Raw genomic sequence first — 18,517 nt, forward strand, 5'->3', positions numbered from 1 at the left:
ACAGACAACTGGGGACTGCCAACAACTCAATAGGTGCCTGAAGGATCTTATGCCTGGAGATAGCATCAGATAAGGGCCAAAACATCCACCTGGTAGAATGTGTAAACAGAAGACCTGGTGGCAGCCTTGCAAATTTGGGAAACAGTAGCTTGATGCTGACAAGCCCAAGAAGCCCTCAAAGATCTAGTAGATTGTGCTTTCACAGGAAAGAGTAGAAATGGATCCTTGAGACCATTAGCTTGAATAATGGTCAGCAAGAGCCATCTAGAGATGGTGAATCGAAAAGCTGGTGCACTCTTATGGAGTGAGGTTGGAGCCCATCCAAGGTTAAAATTGGGAATCAGTCTTCCTGAAAGAAGTGGTGGCTAAAAAAGAGTGTCACAACCTGAACCACATCCAGACAATGGAGGAAAATTTCCTTTTGGTGAACTCCAACCAGACAAAGTGACGCAAGAACAATGATCTGGTTGAGGTGAAGGGCAGAAACAACATGAGGCAAAAAGGAAGTCCTAAACCTCAACATAACCTTTTACCTATGTAAAACCAGAAATGGTTCTTTGTAGGATACCAGTTCAGATGCTCACCTTGCAGCAGTGATCGCTACAAGAAACAGCACCTTGTGCATGAGATTAAAGAAAGGAATGTCTCTAATGGGTTAAAATTGCAGTTTTTGATGTGATGAAAGAGCCAGATTCATATCCCATATGTCACAGGAGAAGAGACTGGGCTCATGCTCATGAGAGCTTACAATCTAATTTAATCTAATCTATTTATAGGGATTGTCAAGTGATAAGAAGTTAATAACTGTGAGGGATGAGCTGATGGGAACGAAAAAGTATAGTTTGAAAGGTGGAGGAGGAACATACCTCCCTAAATAGTTTTCTGTTTCATGATCTAAAAGGTTCAGAACACCCAACCAGGAAACCAATTTTCTTTATCATAACTGGAAATTATATTCTTATTTTCCAATAATAATCCACACAGATCCATGATTGGTCTTCTGATCTATTTTTCATTAAATTGTTTCTCTCACCTTGTAACGTGTGGGCTAGAGAACCTCTCCTTTTAACCCTTACTTCCCTTTGTTTGGGACCAGCAATGCATATTAGATGTGGTCATGTCCACATAGTCCATAGTCCAGCTCTGGAGTGAGCAAGAGAGTTGCATTCCTACACACAGTTGGACCATAGGAAACTACCATAGCCACCCTCTAACAGGATGTCAGATCACAGAAGCAAAGAAAGGAATTTGGAGGAGGACAACAACAAAAAAATAAGATACTTTTTGAGCTAAGACTACATACTTGAATAGATTTTATGTTAACCAAAGTATAGTGTCACTTTGAGTTGCTAATCACCAACATATAAGTTTCCATGTACAGACAAATTGGATATTTGCCATTATAATTTTTTATTATTACAATTCTTTTTGCTTTTGTCAATTTAGGCAGTTGATGGCTCCGAAGTGTCCATTGGCAGCATTCTACTCTGAAACACATGAAGTCAGCTGTGCAGTTTTAGCAAGTCAAATGTGAGATTAAACTGTGAATTTCAAAGGAAAAGCAATTGGTAGTTGGAGTTGGTGGGGTAGCTATTGACTCAAAATAAGGCAACCTGAGTCAATAGGTACCCCGTCAACACCAGTGCCTAAGGGGGGCAACACCTCGTATCTAGAAAGATGAGTATTGTCACAAGAAACAAAACGTCTTATGTAACAACTACTGTTATTGCCCAACCTGTTGGTTATGAAAGGAACTGGCTTTTTCTTCTTAGGAAAACAGGTTTAGCATGTTGTACTTGAATCCGGAAGAGTCACACTTTTCAAATGACTCAGTGCCACACGTGCTGACAATAGTCAGGTATAGCAGCAATGTAAATTATATAGTTATCCAACTAACCATTAAATGGAATACAAATAGAGGGTCAGCAGCTGCCATCGGATTTGTAAAGGGATGTGCTTACTGGTCATTTACTCATTCTGGCTGAGCTAGAGAAAATTGGGATGATACTAAGAATATATGTTAAGGTTGTGATTTTATGTATTCCAAAACTGGTCTAGTGCAGTGGTCTCCAAACTGCAACCCGGGGGCCAGATGCAGCCCCTTGCTTGCTTTTATCTGGCCCTTGGGGCTCTATTTCAACCACTGACACCAACAATGGGGCATAATTTCTCACAATGACAGCAATAATGGGGCCCAATGACACCAATGATGGGGCACAATTCCTCCCAATGACACCAATTCCTCCCAATGACACCAATGATGGGGCTCAATTCCTCCCAATGACACAAATGAGGGGGCACAATTCCTCCCAATTACACCAAGGATGGGGCACAATTCTTCCCACTGACACCAACAATGGGGCACAATTCCTCCCAATGACAGCAACAATGGGGCACAATTCCTCCCACTGACACCAACGATGGGGCACAATTCCTCCCACTGACACCACCAATGGGGTACAGATCCTCCCAATGACACCAACAATGGGGCACTATTCCTCCCAATGACACAATGATGGGGCACAATTCTTCCTAATGACACCACCAATGGGGTACAGATCCTCCCAATGACACCAACAATGAGGCACTATTCCTCCCAATGACACAATGATGGGGCACAATTCTTCCTAATGACATCAACGATGGAGCACAATTCTTTCCAATGACACCAAGGATGGGGCACTATTCCTCCCAATGACTCTAATGATGGGGCGCAATTCCTCCTAATGACACCAATGATGAGGCACAATTCCTTCCAATGACACCAAGGATGGGGCACTATTCCTCCCAATGCCATCAAGGATAAGGCCACAGTCTGGCCCCCCTAAAATCTGAAGGATAGTAAATTGGCCCTTTGTTTAGAAAGTTTGGAGACCCCTGTTCTAGTGGACAGATTCAGTTTCTGATTTCTTATAGCTCTGTTACTCCAACAGTCCCCAAGAAATCATCACTTTGACATCTACCAAAAAGTGATAATATCTGTTTTATATAAACCGATTCTTTAAATTTATACCTGTCTAATCAGAAATGTATACATTCAACGTATTATAGAAATGTATTTCAATACAAATATAGTAGTTCAAATGTAAAAAGGGGGAAAGGTGAGTACTGCAATCTATAACAATGCATCGCATCCCATGGCAGTGTGGGTTTGTACTGCACATCAGAGCACATAATGTGACCTTTATGTGTGAATGAGCCCTTAGCACAGCCATGCAAAGCAGTGTGTTTACATTGAAGCACAAACACAGAACACAGTTATAAACGGCACACAGTCAACCCTTTGATTGTCCAACGTGTTAACTCCTTCCTGCCCAGTACCATTAGTATAGTGTCAGTGCTTTTTATTAGCACTGATCAGTGGCGTTCCTAGGGGATGCGGGGCACCGGGTAACAGCTGCCCCCGCCCCAGTGTAATGGTAAAATGATTATCCCCTGAAGCAACTGCGCATGTGCCGGTTTCAGGCTGAAGACCGTGCTAAAGTTGGAGATCGGCTTCTTCAGCCTGAAACTGGCACATGCGCAGTTGCTTCAGGGGATACATATCTTCAAGGGATACTCATTTTACTGCTACACCGGCACCGCTCCTTCCTCTCTGGAGGGGTGACACCACGTGTTACCGCACCGGGTGACACCAACCCTAGGGATGCCTCTGGTACTGATCACTGTATTGGTGTCACTGGGGATATCAGTGACACCAAGTTAGTTCCCCCCAGTGTCAGAATGTCCGCCACAGTCCTGCAGTCCCACTATAAGTCGCCGATCGCCACCATAACTTGTAAAAATATATATTTTTTTTAAAAAGCCCAGTATATATACCGCCATTTGTAAATGCTATAACTTTTACATAAACCAATTAATTTACATGTATTGGGATTTTTTTTTTAGCAAAGACATGGAGCAGAATACATTAGGGCCTAAATTTATGACGAAATTAGATTTTTAAAAATATTTTTACTGGACATGTTTAATATAAAAAAGTCCAAAATATTATTTTTTTTCTCTAAATTGTCGGTCTTTTTGTTTTTTCATAGCGCAAAAATAAAAAACACAGAGGCAATCAAATACCACCGAAAGAAAGCTCTATTTGTGGGAAAAAAGGACGGACATAAATTTAATTTGGGTACCGTGCTGCATGACCGCGCAAATGTCTGTTAAAATAATGCAGCGCCGTAACGCAAAAAATGGCCTGGTCAAGAGTGTGTGTGTGTGGGATCCTCTGGAGAGCAAGGGAATAATTGTGTGTTTCTATGAGGTCTCTATTGAGAAGAGCAGAAAATGGAGCCACTCTAAGTGAAGGTAGCAGAAGAAAACATCTCTTAATGAGAAATAAAGGTTTGCACGAGTTCAATAAAACGGAAGAATTTTACACAAAATGTAGTGTGCTAACCCCTCATCATCATAAAAGTAAATGATATAAAGTAAATAAAGCTGAAATGCACAAAAACCATCAATCCACAATAAATCAACTGTGAAAAAAATATAATAGTCCAGATCCTGAGTTCAAAATGTCCAAATAAATGCATTCCAAAAATATGCATTTGACCTATTATAATTTGTAGGTCAAACCTTAAGTTGCGCAGCGTGTGTGTCTTGAATACAAGCACGGTTTCGGAAAGTAGTTGACAATACATTTATTTGGACATTTTGAACTCGGGATTTGGACTATTAAATTTTTTTCACAGTTGATTTATTGTGGATTGATGTTTATTGTGCATTTGAACTTTATTTTGTTTATTTAATTTATTTTTTTGATGATGATGAGTTAGCGCACTACATTTTGTGTTTTATTGTCTTCTTAAGTGAGAGTACACTGATTGAGTGGCTGCAGCAATCTCCCCCTTCTGTCATTTATCCGTATTCATACTTATGGTGCAGAAGTGCACAAGTGTGAGTTACTTTATTTCAAAACAGAAAAATTACAATTCCTCTTCTTCATATTATGTTTGCAAACGATATGAACGCTATATTAAGAAAACTACTGAAGGATAAAACAATGCACGTATTAAAAAAGAAATAAAAATCAATACACGTTAATGACTGAAGCCTTGTTTCGTGTATATGTGCCAGCCAGGGAAGAGACATAAGTGGCCTTACTGAGAGACATACAGTGGGGGAGATTTACTAAAACTGGAGAGTGCAAAATCTGGTGCAGCTCTGTATTGAAACCAATCAGCTTCCAGGTTTTATTGCCAAAGTTTAATTGAACAAACTGAAGTTAGAAGCTGATAGGCTACCATGCACAGCTGCATCAGATTCTGAGTCCACCAGTCTTAGTAAATATCCGCCATTATCTAGTCCAGGGTTTCTGAACTAGGGTTCCTCCAGAGGTTGCTAGGGGTTCCTTGAGTAATGAGGAATTTCTGCCCCTCAGGTAAGTTCTCACTGACACCATTGATCTTTTTAGCTATCTGTAATGGGGTAATTCTTCCCAATGACCACAAGTGTAAGGAGCTTTCTTCCCACTGACCATCACACTAATATAACATGAGTTGTAGATATAATCATTTTTAGCAGGGGTTCCCTGAGAGATATACAGTGGGGGAGATTTACTAAAACTGGAGTGTGCAAAATCTGGTGCAGCTCTGCATAGAAACCAATTAGCTTCCAAGTTTTATTGCCAAAGTTTAATTGAAGAAAGTGAAGTTAGAAGCTGATTGGCTACCATGCACAGCTGCACCAGATTCCGAGTCCACCAGTCTTAGTAAATCACCTCCATTATCTAGTCCAGGGTTTCTCAACCAAGGTTCCTCCAGAGGTTGCTAGGGGTTTTTTGAGCAATGAGCAATTTCTGCCTCTCAGATAAGTTCCCAATGACACCAATGATATTTTTAGCTATCTGTAACGGGGTAATTCTTCCCAGTGACCACAAGTGTAAGGAGCATTCTTCCCACTGACCATCACATTGATGTATCATGAGTTGTAGATATAATCATTTTTAGCAGGGGTTCCCTGAGAGATACACAGTGGGGGAGATTTACTAAAACTGGAGAGTGCAAAATCTGGTGCAATTCTGCACAGAAACCAATCAGCTTCCAGGTTTTACTGCCAAAGTTTAATTGAACAAATTGAAGCTAGATGCTGATTGGCTACCGTGCACAGCTGCACCAGATTCTGAGTCCACCAGTCTTAGTAAATCTCCCCCATTATCAATCCAAGGTTTCTCAACCAGGGTTCCCCCAGAGGTTGCTAGGGGTTCCTTGAGCAATTTCTACCTCTCAGATAAGTTCCCACTGACACCATTGATCTTTTTAGCTATCTGTAAGGAGGTAATTCTTCCAAATGACCACAAGTGTAAGGAGCATTCTTCCCACTGGAGACTAGACCTCCCTAGAGGGAGAGTGACACTAAACTTTGGACTGGTTTAAAAAAATATATATATCTATCCAAATATGTATTCTTAAAAAAAGAAAGATAGAAAAAAATTTGATTACTCTCATCCTCCTGCAAATCTCCAAGTTCCTTTTTTTTTTTTTCTGCTGAGATCTGACTTCCTGTTAGATGGTGGCTACGTTCATTCTCCATGGTCCCACTGCATGTAGGAATGTAGCCACCGTCTCTTGCTTGTTCCTGAGATGGACTTTGGGATTTGTAATGTACATAGAGCAGCACACATGAATGCAACTAACATGCATTGCTCCATTCAAAACAAACAGAATTGATAGGGAAAGGAGAGGTTTGGGAGCCTCCAAAGGAAGTTACAAGAAAAACATAGTAAGAATCAATGCCATGAAAAATAGATAGTAGTAAATGTATAGATTTTTTTTTTTTTTTTGGAGAACAAGGATGTTGTTTAGTGTCACTTTAAACTTATTCAGTCTGAGATGCTGGAACATGTAGTTCTACAGCAACAGGCAAGGCAAAGAATACCAATTAGAGATCTACATTGCTTAGCCTGGGTATGCTGGGGAACAGGGGCGGACTGAACATTTGGAAACTCGGGCACTGCCCGAGGGCCCGGGGTCAGTAGGGGGCCCCATGAGATGCCCCTGGTACCTTTTTCGTAGGCTTTTTTTGAGTTTGGGCAAGGACACAGGAGCCCCATGATCCCCTATTGCCCGGGGGCCCCATGAGTTTTCAGTCGGCCCCTGCTGGGGAATGTAGTTCTACAACAGCAGGAAATCCATAGGCTGCCTAATAAAAGATGTATGCTGTCTATAAAGTGTATTCTGGGATATGTAGTTGTTCAGCTGCCAGAGACATACAGGGGAATATACAGGTTGTTTAGTCTGGAGCATCTGGCATATGTGAAAAGACATAGGCTATATTTGAGACAGATGGTCATGCTGAGATTTGTAGTTCTACAGTAATTGAAGACATACAGGGAGATATAGTTTTATACACATTGGAAATGTAATTCTGTAAGAGCATGTCCTATAAAGATATACATTGCCTAGCCTGAATGTGCTGGGATATGTAGTTCTACAGCACCAGGAAAGGTGTAGGCTGAGGAAATATGTGGCTTGTAAAGGATGTTCTTCTGGGAAATGTAGTCCTTTTAGAACCTGGAGAGATTACATTCTCCCAGTTAAATCCAAGTTTCCTAGTCTGATCTGGGTTATGTGGTTATACCGATTGCCTAGCCTGAATGTGCTGGGATATGTAGTTCTACATCACCAGGAAAGGCATAGGTTGAAAAAAAACTAAATACATGGCTTGTAAAGGATGTTCTTCTGGCATGTGTAGTTCTACAGAACCTGGAGAGATGTAATTTCCCAGTGAGACATACCTTTCCTAGCCTGCTCATGCTGGGTTCTGTAGTTACATAAATTGCCTAGCCTGGGTGTGCTGGGATATGTAGTTCTACAGGAAGAGCAAAGGCATAGGCTGTCTATTAAGAGAAATACATGACTAGTAAGAGCAGTTCTGGGAAATGTAGTTCTGTAAGAGCATGCCCATCAAAAGATATACATTGTCTAGCCTGAATGTGCTGGGATATGTAGTTCTACAGCACCAGGTAAGGTGTAGGCTGATGAAAAATGTGGCTTGTAAAGGCTGTTCTTCTGGGAAATGTAGTTCTTTTAGAACCTAGCGAAGTCTGATTTTCCTAATGAGACCTGAGTTTCCTAGTCTGATCAGGCAGGGTTATGCAGTTACATCGATTGCCTAGCCTGGATGTGCTGGGATATGTAGTTCTACAGCACCAGGAAAGGCATAGAGTGGCTATTACGATAAACCCATGGCTTGCTGTTCTCCTGAGATTTGTAGTTGATTTAGAAGCTGGACAGGTTTCATATCCCCCTGGCTGCGATGTGCATTCACCATGCAATCAATGGGCAGTGAGGACCTGTCATCATTCTCAGGGAGGGACCGCCCCCTTGCCATTCCTCTGCTAACTTTGAAGCGACCTCTGGCTGTGACAGTGCTCTGGGCTCCTCCCAGGGGGCGGGCTCCTACCTGGGGACAGGTGCAGCGAGCAGCCAGGAGGAAATCCCATTCAGATCTTCTTCCAGCAGCTGCCTCCTCCTGACATGTCCCAGCCGGACTCAGTGCCCCAACTCTGGGTGATCACAGGCTCCCACTCCTGGACTGGCACAAGGCAGGTGGGCAACCTTCCTCCTGCAGACAAGGACACCAAGTCCCCCTTTGCTGTGGAATGGATCCCTGATGGGCAGGTGGCCACCTTGTCCCTGGACCCCGGTGGGGAAGAAGAGGCAATTGATCTTGGAGAGAACCCCTTTGGAGATCCACCACCACCTTACAAGCTGCAGGTGCCAAGAGAAAAGTCCTCCTCTGCCCAGTCCACCATGCCAGACACCTGCAGGGACCATGGGGGGCAGCTGAGCCTCTTCTGCTGCCAGGAGCACAGGCTGATCTGCCAGGAGTGCAAGTCCCAGGGCTGCTGTCAATCACACAAGACCAAGTCAGTGGAGGAGAGGGCATCGCAGCTCAGGGTGAGTGCACATCTGACTCTTAGTTCTTACTTTTGCATTGCATTGGGGTCCATCAGCAGAGTAGGGTCACCCTGGAGCGCCTGGTCTTTAAAGGGTTAAAGCATAGCACCCCCCTGGACTGGAGGGAGGGTGCTGGAGCAGTGCAGCAAAAGATCAGACTGCAGGGAAATCTCAGTGACTCACTGCAGCAGACAGAGAGAAATGAAGAGGGAGAAATAAATTTATCTCCTATGCATCATCATTCAAGTGTGCCAGGTTTCATTTCATGATGGGAGACGAGGGGAGGTGTGCCAGATACTACACAAGTGGAGGGGCGGCGAACTGTGTACCTTTTACAGCACAATGACTGACAAGTAGGTGTGTTCCGTACAGGCACTTTTACCTTGTTCTGCAGATAATCACCTTACCAGAAACATGCAAACACTAGATCTGGCCTAGACGCGTCACTTCACTAGGAAATGGTGGCTTTGCCGTTGTATTGACAAATGCCAATGGGAACAGGGCTTGCCAATTTCCCATCGTCACTGCGGGTCCGTAGATTTGAGAGCCAGCTTGTGAGTCAGGATTTCTTGCTGCGTTGAACCACAGGACACGATAAGAGTACTATGAGATGGGGTTATTAAGTGTCGCGGTTAAAAGCTAAAGTGCAACTCCAGCCAATTTTTTTCTGGTCTTAGAGTGGAGGGGTTTGAACCTCCGATGGGTTTTGGAGTGTCCCAGAGACACAAAAGGAAGCGGGAAAAAGTCTCACCTTTGACAGCTGGTGTCCTCATTGTGACATCTCCCTCCATTCTAAGGTCTCATGCACACAGGACATTTTTTCAGCCACTTTTAGGGGCGTCAGGCGTATTGTTTTCTTTTTTGCTGCTTCTAAACGGCCCTCCATGTTATCCTATGTGTCCATGCACACAGACTTTTAGAAGCTCTTAGTAGCAGTAACTACTAAAAAAAAAACCCAGGGCCTGTGTGTCCAGGAGCAGCAGTATTTTGGCAGAAAAAATGCTTGAGGCGGCTACACGTGCCTAAACGCATCTGGACGCTAGTCACGTTCAGCGCTTGAGTGTTAATTCATTTAATGCCAGAATAAATTCTCATTCTGGCCAATAAAATTAACGCCCAAGTGCTTGATGTTTGTAAACACACCTAAACGCTTGTAAAAGCGTTAGATACTTTTACAAGCGTCAGGCGTTTTTTCTGCAAAAACGTTCCTGCCAGGACAGCTTCTAGGAGAGTGATCACAGCGGTATTAAACCCAAAAGCAAACATTTATTATGTGTACGTAAGAAAAAAGAATAAGGCACTAACACAGCCAAATGAACACGGTCAATTACAAAAAATTATTAAAAATGTCCATACATAGGCATAGCAGTCCCCAAACCATGTGGAACAAATCTTCTGTGTTCTGAATTTACAGTTTAGCCAATCATTTATTATATTGCAGCTTACCAATATGATGGCTGCATTATTTTCCTTTTCTTAGGCTTTCTTTTATCGATTTTCATCTGGTGATCCAGCCAATGAGTCTGTTGTTTTTCAGAAGATCAATCTCTCCAGTAGAATGTATCAGTTTACATAGATGAGACATGCCACTTAAAGCGGAGTTTCACCCAAAAGGGGAAGTTCCACTTTAATGCTTTGTCCCCCACTCCCCATTAAGTATTGGCACATTTGGGGAGCGGGTACCCTAATTTGACAGGTACCCTCTCCCACGTCCGCTGCAATCCCCTAGGTGATCGGAAGTGGAAGTTGTCCTGCCTCCCCGTAGTCTTCTGGGATGCGTGACAGGTCCCAGAAGACTACGGGGCCATTCACAAAGCGCAGCGCTTCTTGCACTTGTGCAGTGGGCACCCAGCTGTGAATCCGCAAGCTGTCACAGCCAGGTGCCCAAACTAAAGATGTCGGCGCCAGGGAGAGAAGACGGCCGGTGAAACCAGCGGTGGTGAGGACACCGCTGGACCGAGGGACAGGTAAGTGACTGTATTTTAAAAGTCAGCAGCTACAGTTTTTGTAGCTGCTGACTTTTTTTTTTCAGCTGGAACTCCACTTTAACACAGGGGTGATTAAAATCAGTTTTTATTTATGTAAAACAGGGTTTCTCAACCAGGGTTCCTCCAGAGGTTGCTAGGTGTTCCATGAGCAATATCCGCCTTTCAGGTTCCCGCTGACACCATTGATTTTTTTTTGCTATCTATCAGGAGGTAATTCTCAATGACCACAAGTGTAAGGAACATTCTTCCCACTGACCATCACACGAATATATCATGAGCTGTAGATGTAGTCATTTTTCGCAGGGGTTCTCCCAGAAAAAAAAGTAATTTCAAGGGTTCCTCTGTGTTGAAAAGGTTGAGAAAGGCTGATGTAAAACCTTTATCTGAAAAAGTAAAAAAAAACCATTGTGCTGTAACTGATTATAAAGTGATAGCTGCAGTTTGGCTTCAGTTTGTTAGTGTATTTAAATCTGCTAATGCATTTAATGCTCCCCTTCCCCTGCTGTGCCCCCTATGCTCCTTCATCCAGAGTGACACTTTAATACAACAGGTGTGTTAGTGGTGAGATCACCAGGATTGGTAAACTGCAACATTCCTGGTTTTGGGTATAATACCGCAATCTGACAAATGTTGCATTTCTTCCTGCCTCTATCAAAGATTTGAACAAAATTTTGTCTGGTGTATAACTAGTGGAATTTTTTTTATCTAGCTAGCAATGAGTTATAATCTCTGTCAGGTTTTTATTGCTGCCTCTGTCCCTGTTAGGTCTAGTTTACACTTGCAGTCTGGGGGGTGGTAAAAATAGTCAGGTGAGTCGTGGTTCGATCGTCCCTCTTAAGCTGCATAGGCAGCTGGATAGGGTGGTACACATGCTGGGAATAACTTTTACCCCCTTTTCCCGTTCAGTGGGCAGTATCGCTGTTCAGTGTGACCCATTTTAGTCAGTAACCACATGCAATGCACACAGCTATGGCACAGTGGTGCAGGTTTTTAAGGGTTAAAACAAGTGAGGAGGTGGCACATCCCCTCTCAGCCGCCTGTCAAATGCCCTCTGTAAAGTGATCCACAGCAAATTGCTTTTCAGAATGGCAGCTACAGCTGCTGCAGGTGTATATGAGCACAGAAGGAGATTTCCTCTCTTTAATTGTCCTGATCACCAATGTCACTGGAAATGAAAGTAAGCAGGGGCGGACTGACCATTTGGAAACTCGAGCACTGCCCGAGGGCCGGGGGTCAGTAGGGGGCCCCATGAGATGCCCCTGGTACCTTTTTCATAGGCTTTTGTGAGTTTGGGCAAGGACACAGGGGCCCCATGATCCTCTATTGCCCAGGGGGCCCATGAGTTGTCAGTCCGCCCCTGCCTGGTACCTTTTTCATAGGCTTTTTTGAGTTTAGGCAAGGACACAGGGGCCCCATGATCCCCTATTGCCCGGGGGGCCCATGAGTTGTCAGTCCACCCCTGAAAGTAAGTCCAACATTTGGAGTTGCCACCAGAAAAGGAATAGAGGGGGATCTTCCAATGGGGACCTGTGACAACTGCCTTGAGGAGATATCCCTCACATTGGAAAGAAAAATATCTCACTTCCTGTTGAGTCTACAGCACAGGAAGTGAAGGGAAATCTCCCTAGTGGGACAAATGGCAAGAAAAATGGCAGTGATTTTCACCTTTCACCATTCTGTCCAAAGAAAAAAAAGCCTTTGCTTTAGATGTACTTCAGAGTAAGTTCAGGAAAAACTGAAAAAGGTGAAGTAGCTCCAAATGTCGTGGCCACCCCCCTGTGCCCCGCTGCATAATGGTGGTGATGGTCCCTGGTGCCAGTGTGGTGGTCCATACACTGTGCTTACCATGTGATCACTGACCAATAAGAAGTTTTTCTTTCTTCTAGGACACCTTCCTGGAAGAAGAAGCCTCAGATATGCTTCTCATTGGTCAGCATGGTCATGTGGCCACACTGACCAATGAGCACCAGTGCGAGCATTATGAAGGATACTCACTCCGGGGCTGTGTATTGTGGCGTATGATGTACAGACTGCTATACTGGCAGCAGGGGCAGGAACGGCTGGCTCAGGCTTTCAATGGTGCACTGGGTGACTGAGCCAGCTAGTACATCTGGGTGGATCCCAAAATTATTGTCAGGATTCTTCTAGAGCAGGCATCAGTAAATGGTGGATTGCGGTCCGGATCCAGACCCCAGGTGCGACTGGGGCCTTATTCACACAATACGGCAGATCGGGACATAGGGCAGGACTTATGTTAGGAAGCGAGTGATTGGTTGTGGGTGATTGGTTGCTAGGCAGCGGGGGCAGTCCAAGCAATCATTTACCCGCCTTTAACATGAAAAGTCCCACCTTATGTTTAAATCTACCATGCTTACCGTCTTGTGTGAATAAGGCCCCAGTCGCACTGGGTGTGACTTGGCATGTGATTTGCATGGCATGCAACTTGCAGATCGCATGCCAAGTTGCACCCTATTGTCCACCATTACAGCGGTCATATAAGTGCGGTTCCAACTTGGTCGGAGCCGCACCGATTTACTACTGTTGGTGTGATTTGCATAGAGATTTGTATCAGATGTCTTGCAAATCGCACCTGAAATTGGCATGTCCCCCGACTTTGAAATCATGCGACTTCACTGTAAGTCACACGATTTCAGAGTCAGGATTGATGTGACCGGGGTGTAAGGTAGGAGAGTGTGGGGGGGGGGGGGGAGTACTGCAATACTGCAATGTTATGAAAGGAACAGGAATCTGTAATATGCAGGGAGGACTGTGATGGGACAATCTGTGATGAGGGGGTCTCTGTGATTGGAGGGGTTCTGTGATGAGTGAGGTCTGTAATGAGAGCGGATCTGTGATGAGAAGGGATCTGTGATGAGAGGGGTCTGTGATGAGGGGGGTCTGTAATGAGAGGGGTCTGTGAAGAGAGGGGTCTGTGATGAGAGGGGATCTGTGATGAGAGGGGATCTGGGATGAGAGGGGTCTGTGATGAGGGGGGTCTGTAATGAGAGGGGTCTGTGATGAGGGGGGGACTATAATGACGGGGGTCTGTAATAAGAGGGTTCTGTGATGAGAGGGGTCTGTAATGACGGAGGTCTGTAATGAGAGGGGTCTGTAATGAGAGGGTTCTGTGATGAGATGGGTCTGTAATGAGAGGGGTCTGTAAGGAGAGGGGTCTATGATGAGGGGGTTCTGTGATGGGGGGTTTTTGATTGGGGGGTCTGTGATGGGACGGTCTGTGATGGAGCAGTTGGTGATGGAGGGGGGAGTCTGTGATGAGGGTAGGGAGTCTGTTATGGGGTGATCTGTGATGAGGGGAGGTTTTTGATGGGGTGTCTGTGATTGGGGGGGATCTGTGATCATGGGGGTCTGTAATGAGAGGGATCTGTGATGAGGGGGTCTGTGATGAGGGGGGTCTGTAATGAGAGGGGTCTGTGATGAGGGGGGGACTATAATGACGGGGGTCTGTAATAAGAGGGTTCTGTGATGAGAGGGGTCTGTAATGACGGAGGTCTGTGATGAGATGGGTTCTGTAATGAGAGGGGTCTGTAAGGAGAGGGGTCTGTGATGAGGGGGTTCTGTGATGGGGGGTTTTTGATTGGGGGGTCTGTGATGGGACGGTCTGTGATGGAGCAGTTGGTGATGGAGGGGAGAGTCTGTGATGAGGGTAGCGAGTCTGTTATGGGATGATCTGTGATGAGGGGGGGGGTTTTGATGGGGTGTCTGTGATTGGAGGGGATCTGTGATCATGGGGGTCTGTAATGAGAGGGATCTGTGATGAGGGGCGTCTGTGATGAGGGGGGTCTGTGATGAGGGGGGTCTGTGATGAGGGGGGTCTGTAATGAGAGGGGTCTGTGAAGAGGGGGGTCTGTAATGAGAGGGGTCTGTGATGAGGGGGTCTGTGATGAGAGGGGTCTGTAATGACAGGGGTCTGTGATGAGGGGGGTCTGTAATGAGAGAGCTCTGTGATAAGAGGGGTCTGTGTTGAGGGGTTCTGTGATGAGGGGGGTCTGTGATGAGGGGGTCTGTCTGTGATGAGAGGGGCCTGTAATGAGAGGGGTCTGTGATGAGAGGGGTCTGTGATGAGAGGGGTCTGTAATGAGAGGGGTCTGTGTTGAGGGGTTCTGTGATGAGGGGGTCTGTAATGAGAGAGGTCTGTGATGGGGGGTCTTTGATTGGGGGGTCTGTGATGGGATGGTCTGTGATGGAGCAGTCGGTGATGGGGGGAGTCTGTGATGAGGGTAGGGGGTCTGTGATGGCGCAATCTATGATGGGTTGGTGTGTGATGTAAAAGTGGGGGAATGGGGGTGGGGGGGAAGGAACTGTGATGTGCACGGGAAACTGTGATGTGAAGGATCTGAATCATAGCACCAACATGACACTCGGACCTCTGCTGGAAGGAAATCGTCCTGACCGAACCCATGTGCATTTTAGTTCAGTACCCCTGTTCTACAGCCTGGACTGGCTCTGTGATGTTCGCTGACAGCAGACTGTAGCCCACAATTGGCTGTTTCTGGCTCACAGGAGAGTACGTGAACTCCTGTGCATGCTGCTATATTATTCATTACATTCCAAGATTATTACCAAAAATGTTGTACAGAGCAGGTGGGTGTGAAAAAAATGGCCTTCCCAAGGTGTGTCAGGTATTGTATTACTAGATTTTGTTCTTCAATGTGTTCTACAATTTAGGGCCCTTTCATACTGATCAGTTTTTGATGCTCTTTTGGTGTTTAAAAAGTGGAACAAAAATGCATGAAAAACGTATCCCTTTAAATCCTATAGACCTCCTCACATCAATGCACTGCAGGTGCGGTTCATTTTTAAAAATCCTGCATGCTGCGTTTTTGGTGCGTGTTTAACCACTTGCCAATCAGTCACAGTAGATTTACTGTGAACAAGCAGCAGCTGCAGGCTCAGCAAGGTAAATAAACATTGCCACCTGCTTCTGGTTTTGGGGCGCACGCTTGGTTGGACACGATTTTGTCAACCGGTCTCAGTCAATGATTTCTGGCCAAGACCGCCTATGCCCAATCATAGCACAGAGTCTTGTGTTTACAAACACACAGACCTCTGGCTGTTACTTCTCCCTGTAAAGCAGGGAGAAAAAACAGTCAGATCTTAGTAAACACAGCAGGAAAGGCTGACTATAGGGCATCATTTTAGGTTTCAAGAAAGTGGGAGGGCTAGTGTATTTTGGGGTGCCTTAGTATTAGGGAACTAGTGATGGGTAGGGAAATGTTGGCTTTTTAACTTGTTTTAAACGCTGAAAGCCCAAAAACTATTACAGTACTGAGTGTTACTTAAAAGTATGGACTAAAAAAAAAAACATTTATACTTACCTAAGTGGATGCAGCATCAATCCAATGCTTCATCTGCCCCCCACCGGCTCTGCAGTGAGAACTGAGCAATCAGACATCGCTCATCACTCAGTTCTCTCCCTCTGCCCTGACCAGAGAGCCATGACTCAGTCTCCTGCTATCTGCTATGCCCCTCCAGCTCTCATTGGAGTGCTGGGCTGGTTCAAGATCTCGGTGGATCACTGAGTGGCTGAGCCAGGCTTCTGGGTGGTCGGGATCTTTTTTGAGTGTGGATTGGTTGAGTGACTTCAGCCGACAGTGGACTTTAGCCTGCAGTCAGATGAAAACGGGTCACAGGAGTGCAGAACGAATGGCACTCCTGTCATCCATAGAAGTACAGCCAAAAGAGCTTTGGCTGTACTTTTCCTTTAATATCTTTAATGTCATAGTCCATATCTCCTTTTCCTCTGGAATATGACTCCAGTTTGTTCCTCCTCCTCACCTCTCACACTATATATTGAGGGATTATGTACTGGGAATAGATCACGTTTATCCACGTGCAGTAAGCAGCTGTTTGTATTTGCTGGGTGTCCACGTGCAATGACACGCATGTAAATGACACATACTGATGTTCGTTTTCTTTCTGTTCCTTGAAAGGTTCCTGTACATCTTCCTTCATTATGTAGTAAAATCACATTATAACACCGCTTCATAGTTCCTTCCTCCAAATCTCCAGATTCCTATTTCTTGTTGCTGTGATCTGACTTCCTGTAAGAGGGTGGCTACGTTCACTATACATTCACTGTATGTAGGAACGTAGTCACTCTCTCTTGCTTGCTCTTGAGATGGACTTGGGGCTAGGGACTGTGGAATTTGAAGCAGTACACCTGACTACAACTAACATGCTCTGCTCGTTCCAAACTAAATGGAAATGAGGGGGAAAAGGAGAGGTTCAGGAGCTAAAGTAGGAGGCAGAAACCACAGTAACAGGAAACAATTATATAATAAAAATAAAATATATAATGATATAGATATGACTGTCATTGGCCTACTGTATAAATGTGTACATTTTTTGCACTGGGAGATAGTACAGTATTGATGCTAGTATATTGACACGAGGCAGAAGAGTATCTGTTTACTCCGAAAAGTTTGGTTTAATTTTTCTTTTTGTGTTTTTTTTCTCTTTTTGTCTGTTGTTATGACTTTCTCAGAAGGCTATGTCTAGCCCTTGTTTTCTTTTCTTTTATATGTCAAACCCAAACATACAAACAAAACAAAAATGGAAATGTACTTATGCTGACCCTTAATGCTCTATATACGAGGTGGCTCTGCTGATTCCTTGTTTTGGGAACCCAGTTAGGGCCGGTTCAATAGAAACATAGTCCAGATGCCTTCCGGATGCGTTTCTGCATGTGCGTTTTTGGTGCATTCCGGTGCATTTTTTACATGTTCCAGTGCATTTTTTATGCGCTCCACTGCGTTTTTTATGCATTATAGTTTATTTTTCTCCTCTTTTTTTCCATTGAGGGCCGGTTCACACTATAGAAACGCAGTCCAGGTGCATTCCAGATTCATTTTTGCATGTGTGTTTTTGACGCATTCTGATGTGTTTTTGATGCGTTTTTTACGTGTTCTAGTGCATTTTTTATGCATTCCAGTTCCTTTTTCCCCCTCTCTTTTTCTTCAGTTTAAATATGGACATGTGTGCTCCAGTGCATTTTTGCTGGGTTCCGGTGCATTTTTGATGCGTATTACTGCGTTCCAGTACAGTTCTGTGCAGAATAAATGCAGCCTGTTCTACTTTTTTTTCTGCAACCGGAGTGCACTGGAACTGCAAGCACTGATGTGAACTATGACACTGACAACCATATAACCTACTTTCTGTGCGTTTTGGATGCAGGAAAAAAAGCAACTGAAAGGCATGTAGTGTGAACGGGCCCTGAAATAGGGACATGTGTGTTCCAGTGCATTCCGGTGCGTTTTTGATGCGTTTTACCCCATTCCAGTACAGTTCTGTGCATAAAAAATGCAACATGTTCTACTTTTTTTTCTGCAACTAGAACAAACTGGAACGGCAAGCACTGATGTGAACTATGACATTGACAACCATATAACCTACTTTCTGTGTGTTTGGATGCAAGAAAAAAAGCAACTGAAAAGCATGTAGTGTGAACTGGCCCTGAAATAGGGACATGTGTGTTCTAGTTCATTCCAGTGTGTTTTTGATGCGTTTTACCCCGTTCCAGTACAGTTCTGTGCAGAAAAAATGCAACATGTTCTACTTTTTTTTCTGCAACCGGAGTGCACTGGAACTGCAAGCACTGATGTGAACTATGACATT

At 44.5% G+C, this 18,517-nt stretch overlaps 1 protein-coding gene across 1 annotated transcript in view; it reads left to right on the forward strand.

Moving 5' to 3' along the window:
* Positions 1-8,298: 8,298 nt before the first annotated feature.
* BSPRY (B-box and SPRY domain containing) overlaps positions 8,299-18,517 on the forward strand; it is a 37,728-nt gene continuing 27,509 nt past the window's right edge. Inside the window, exon 1 of the mRNA XM_089675201.1 lies at positions 8,299-8,894. Coding sequence (XP_089531327.1) covers positions 8,472-8,894 — 423 coding nt within the window. The 5' untranslated portion in view covers positions 8,299-8,471. The remainder of the gene's footprint in view (positions 8,895-18,517) is intronic.

Source organism: Staurois parvus, unplaced genomic scaffold, assembly GCF_062004578.1.
Source record: "Staurois parvus isolate SC_StPar_1 unplaced genomic scaffold, SC_StPar_1.0 ptg000154l, whole genome shotgun sequence".
Taxonomy (NCBI): domain Eukaryota; kingdom Metazoa; phylum Chordata; class Amphibia; order Anura; family Ranidae; genus Staurois; species Staurois parvus.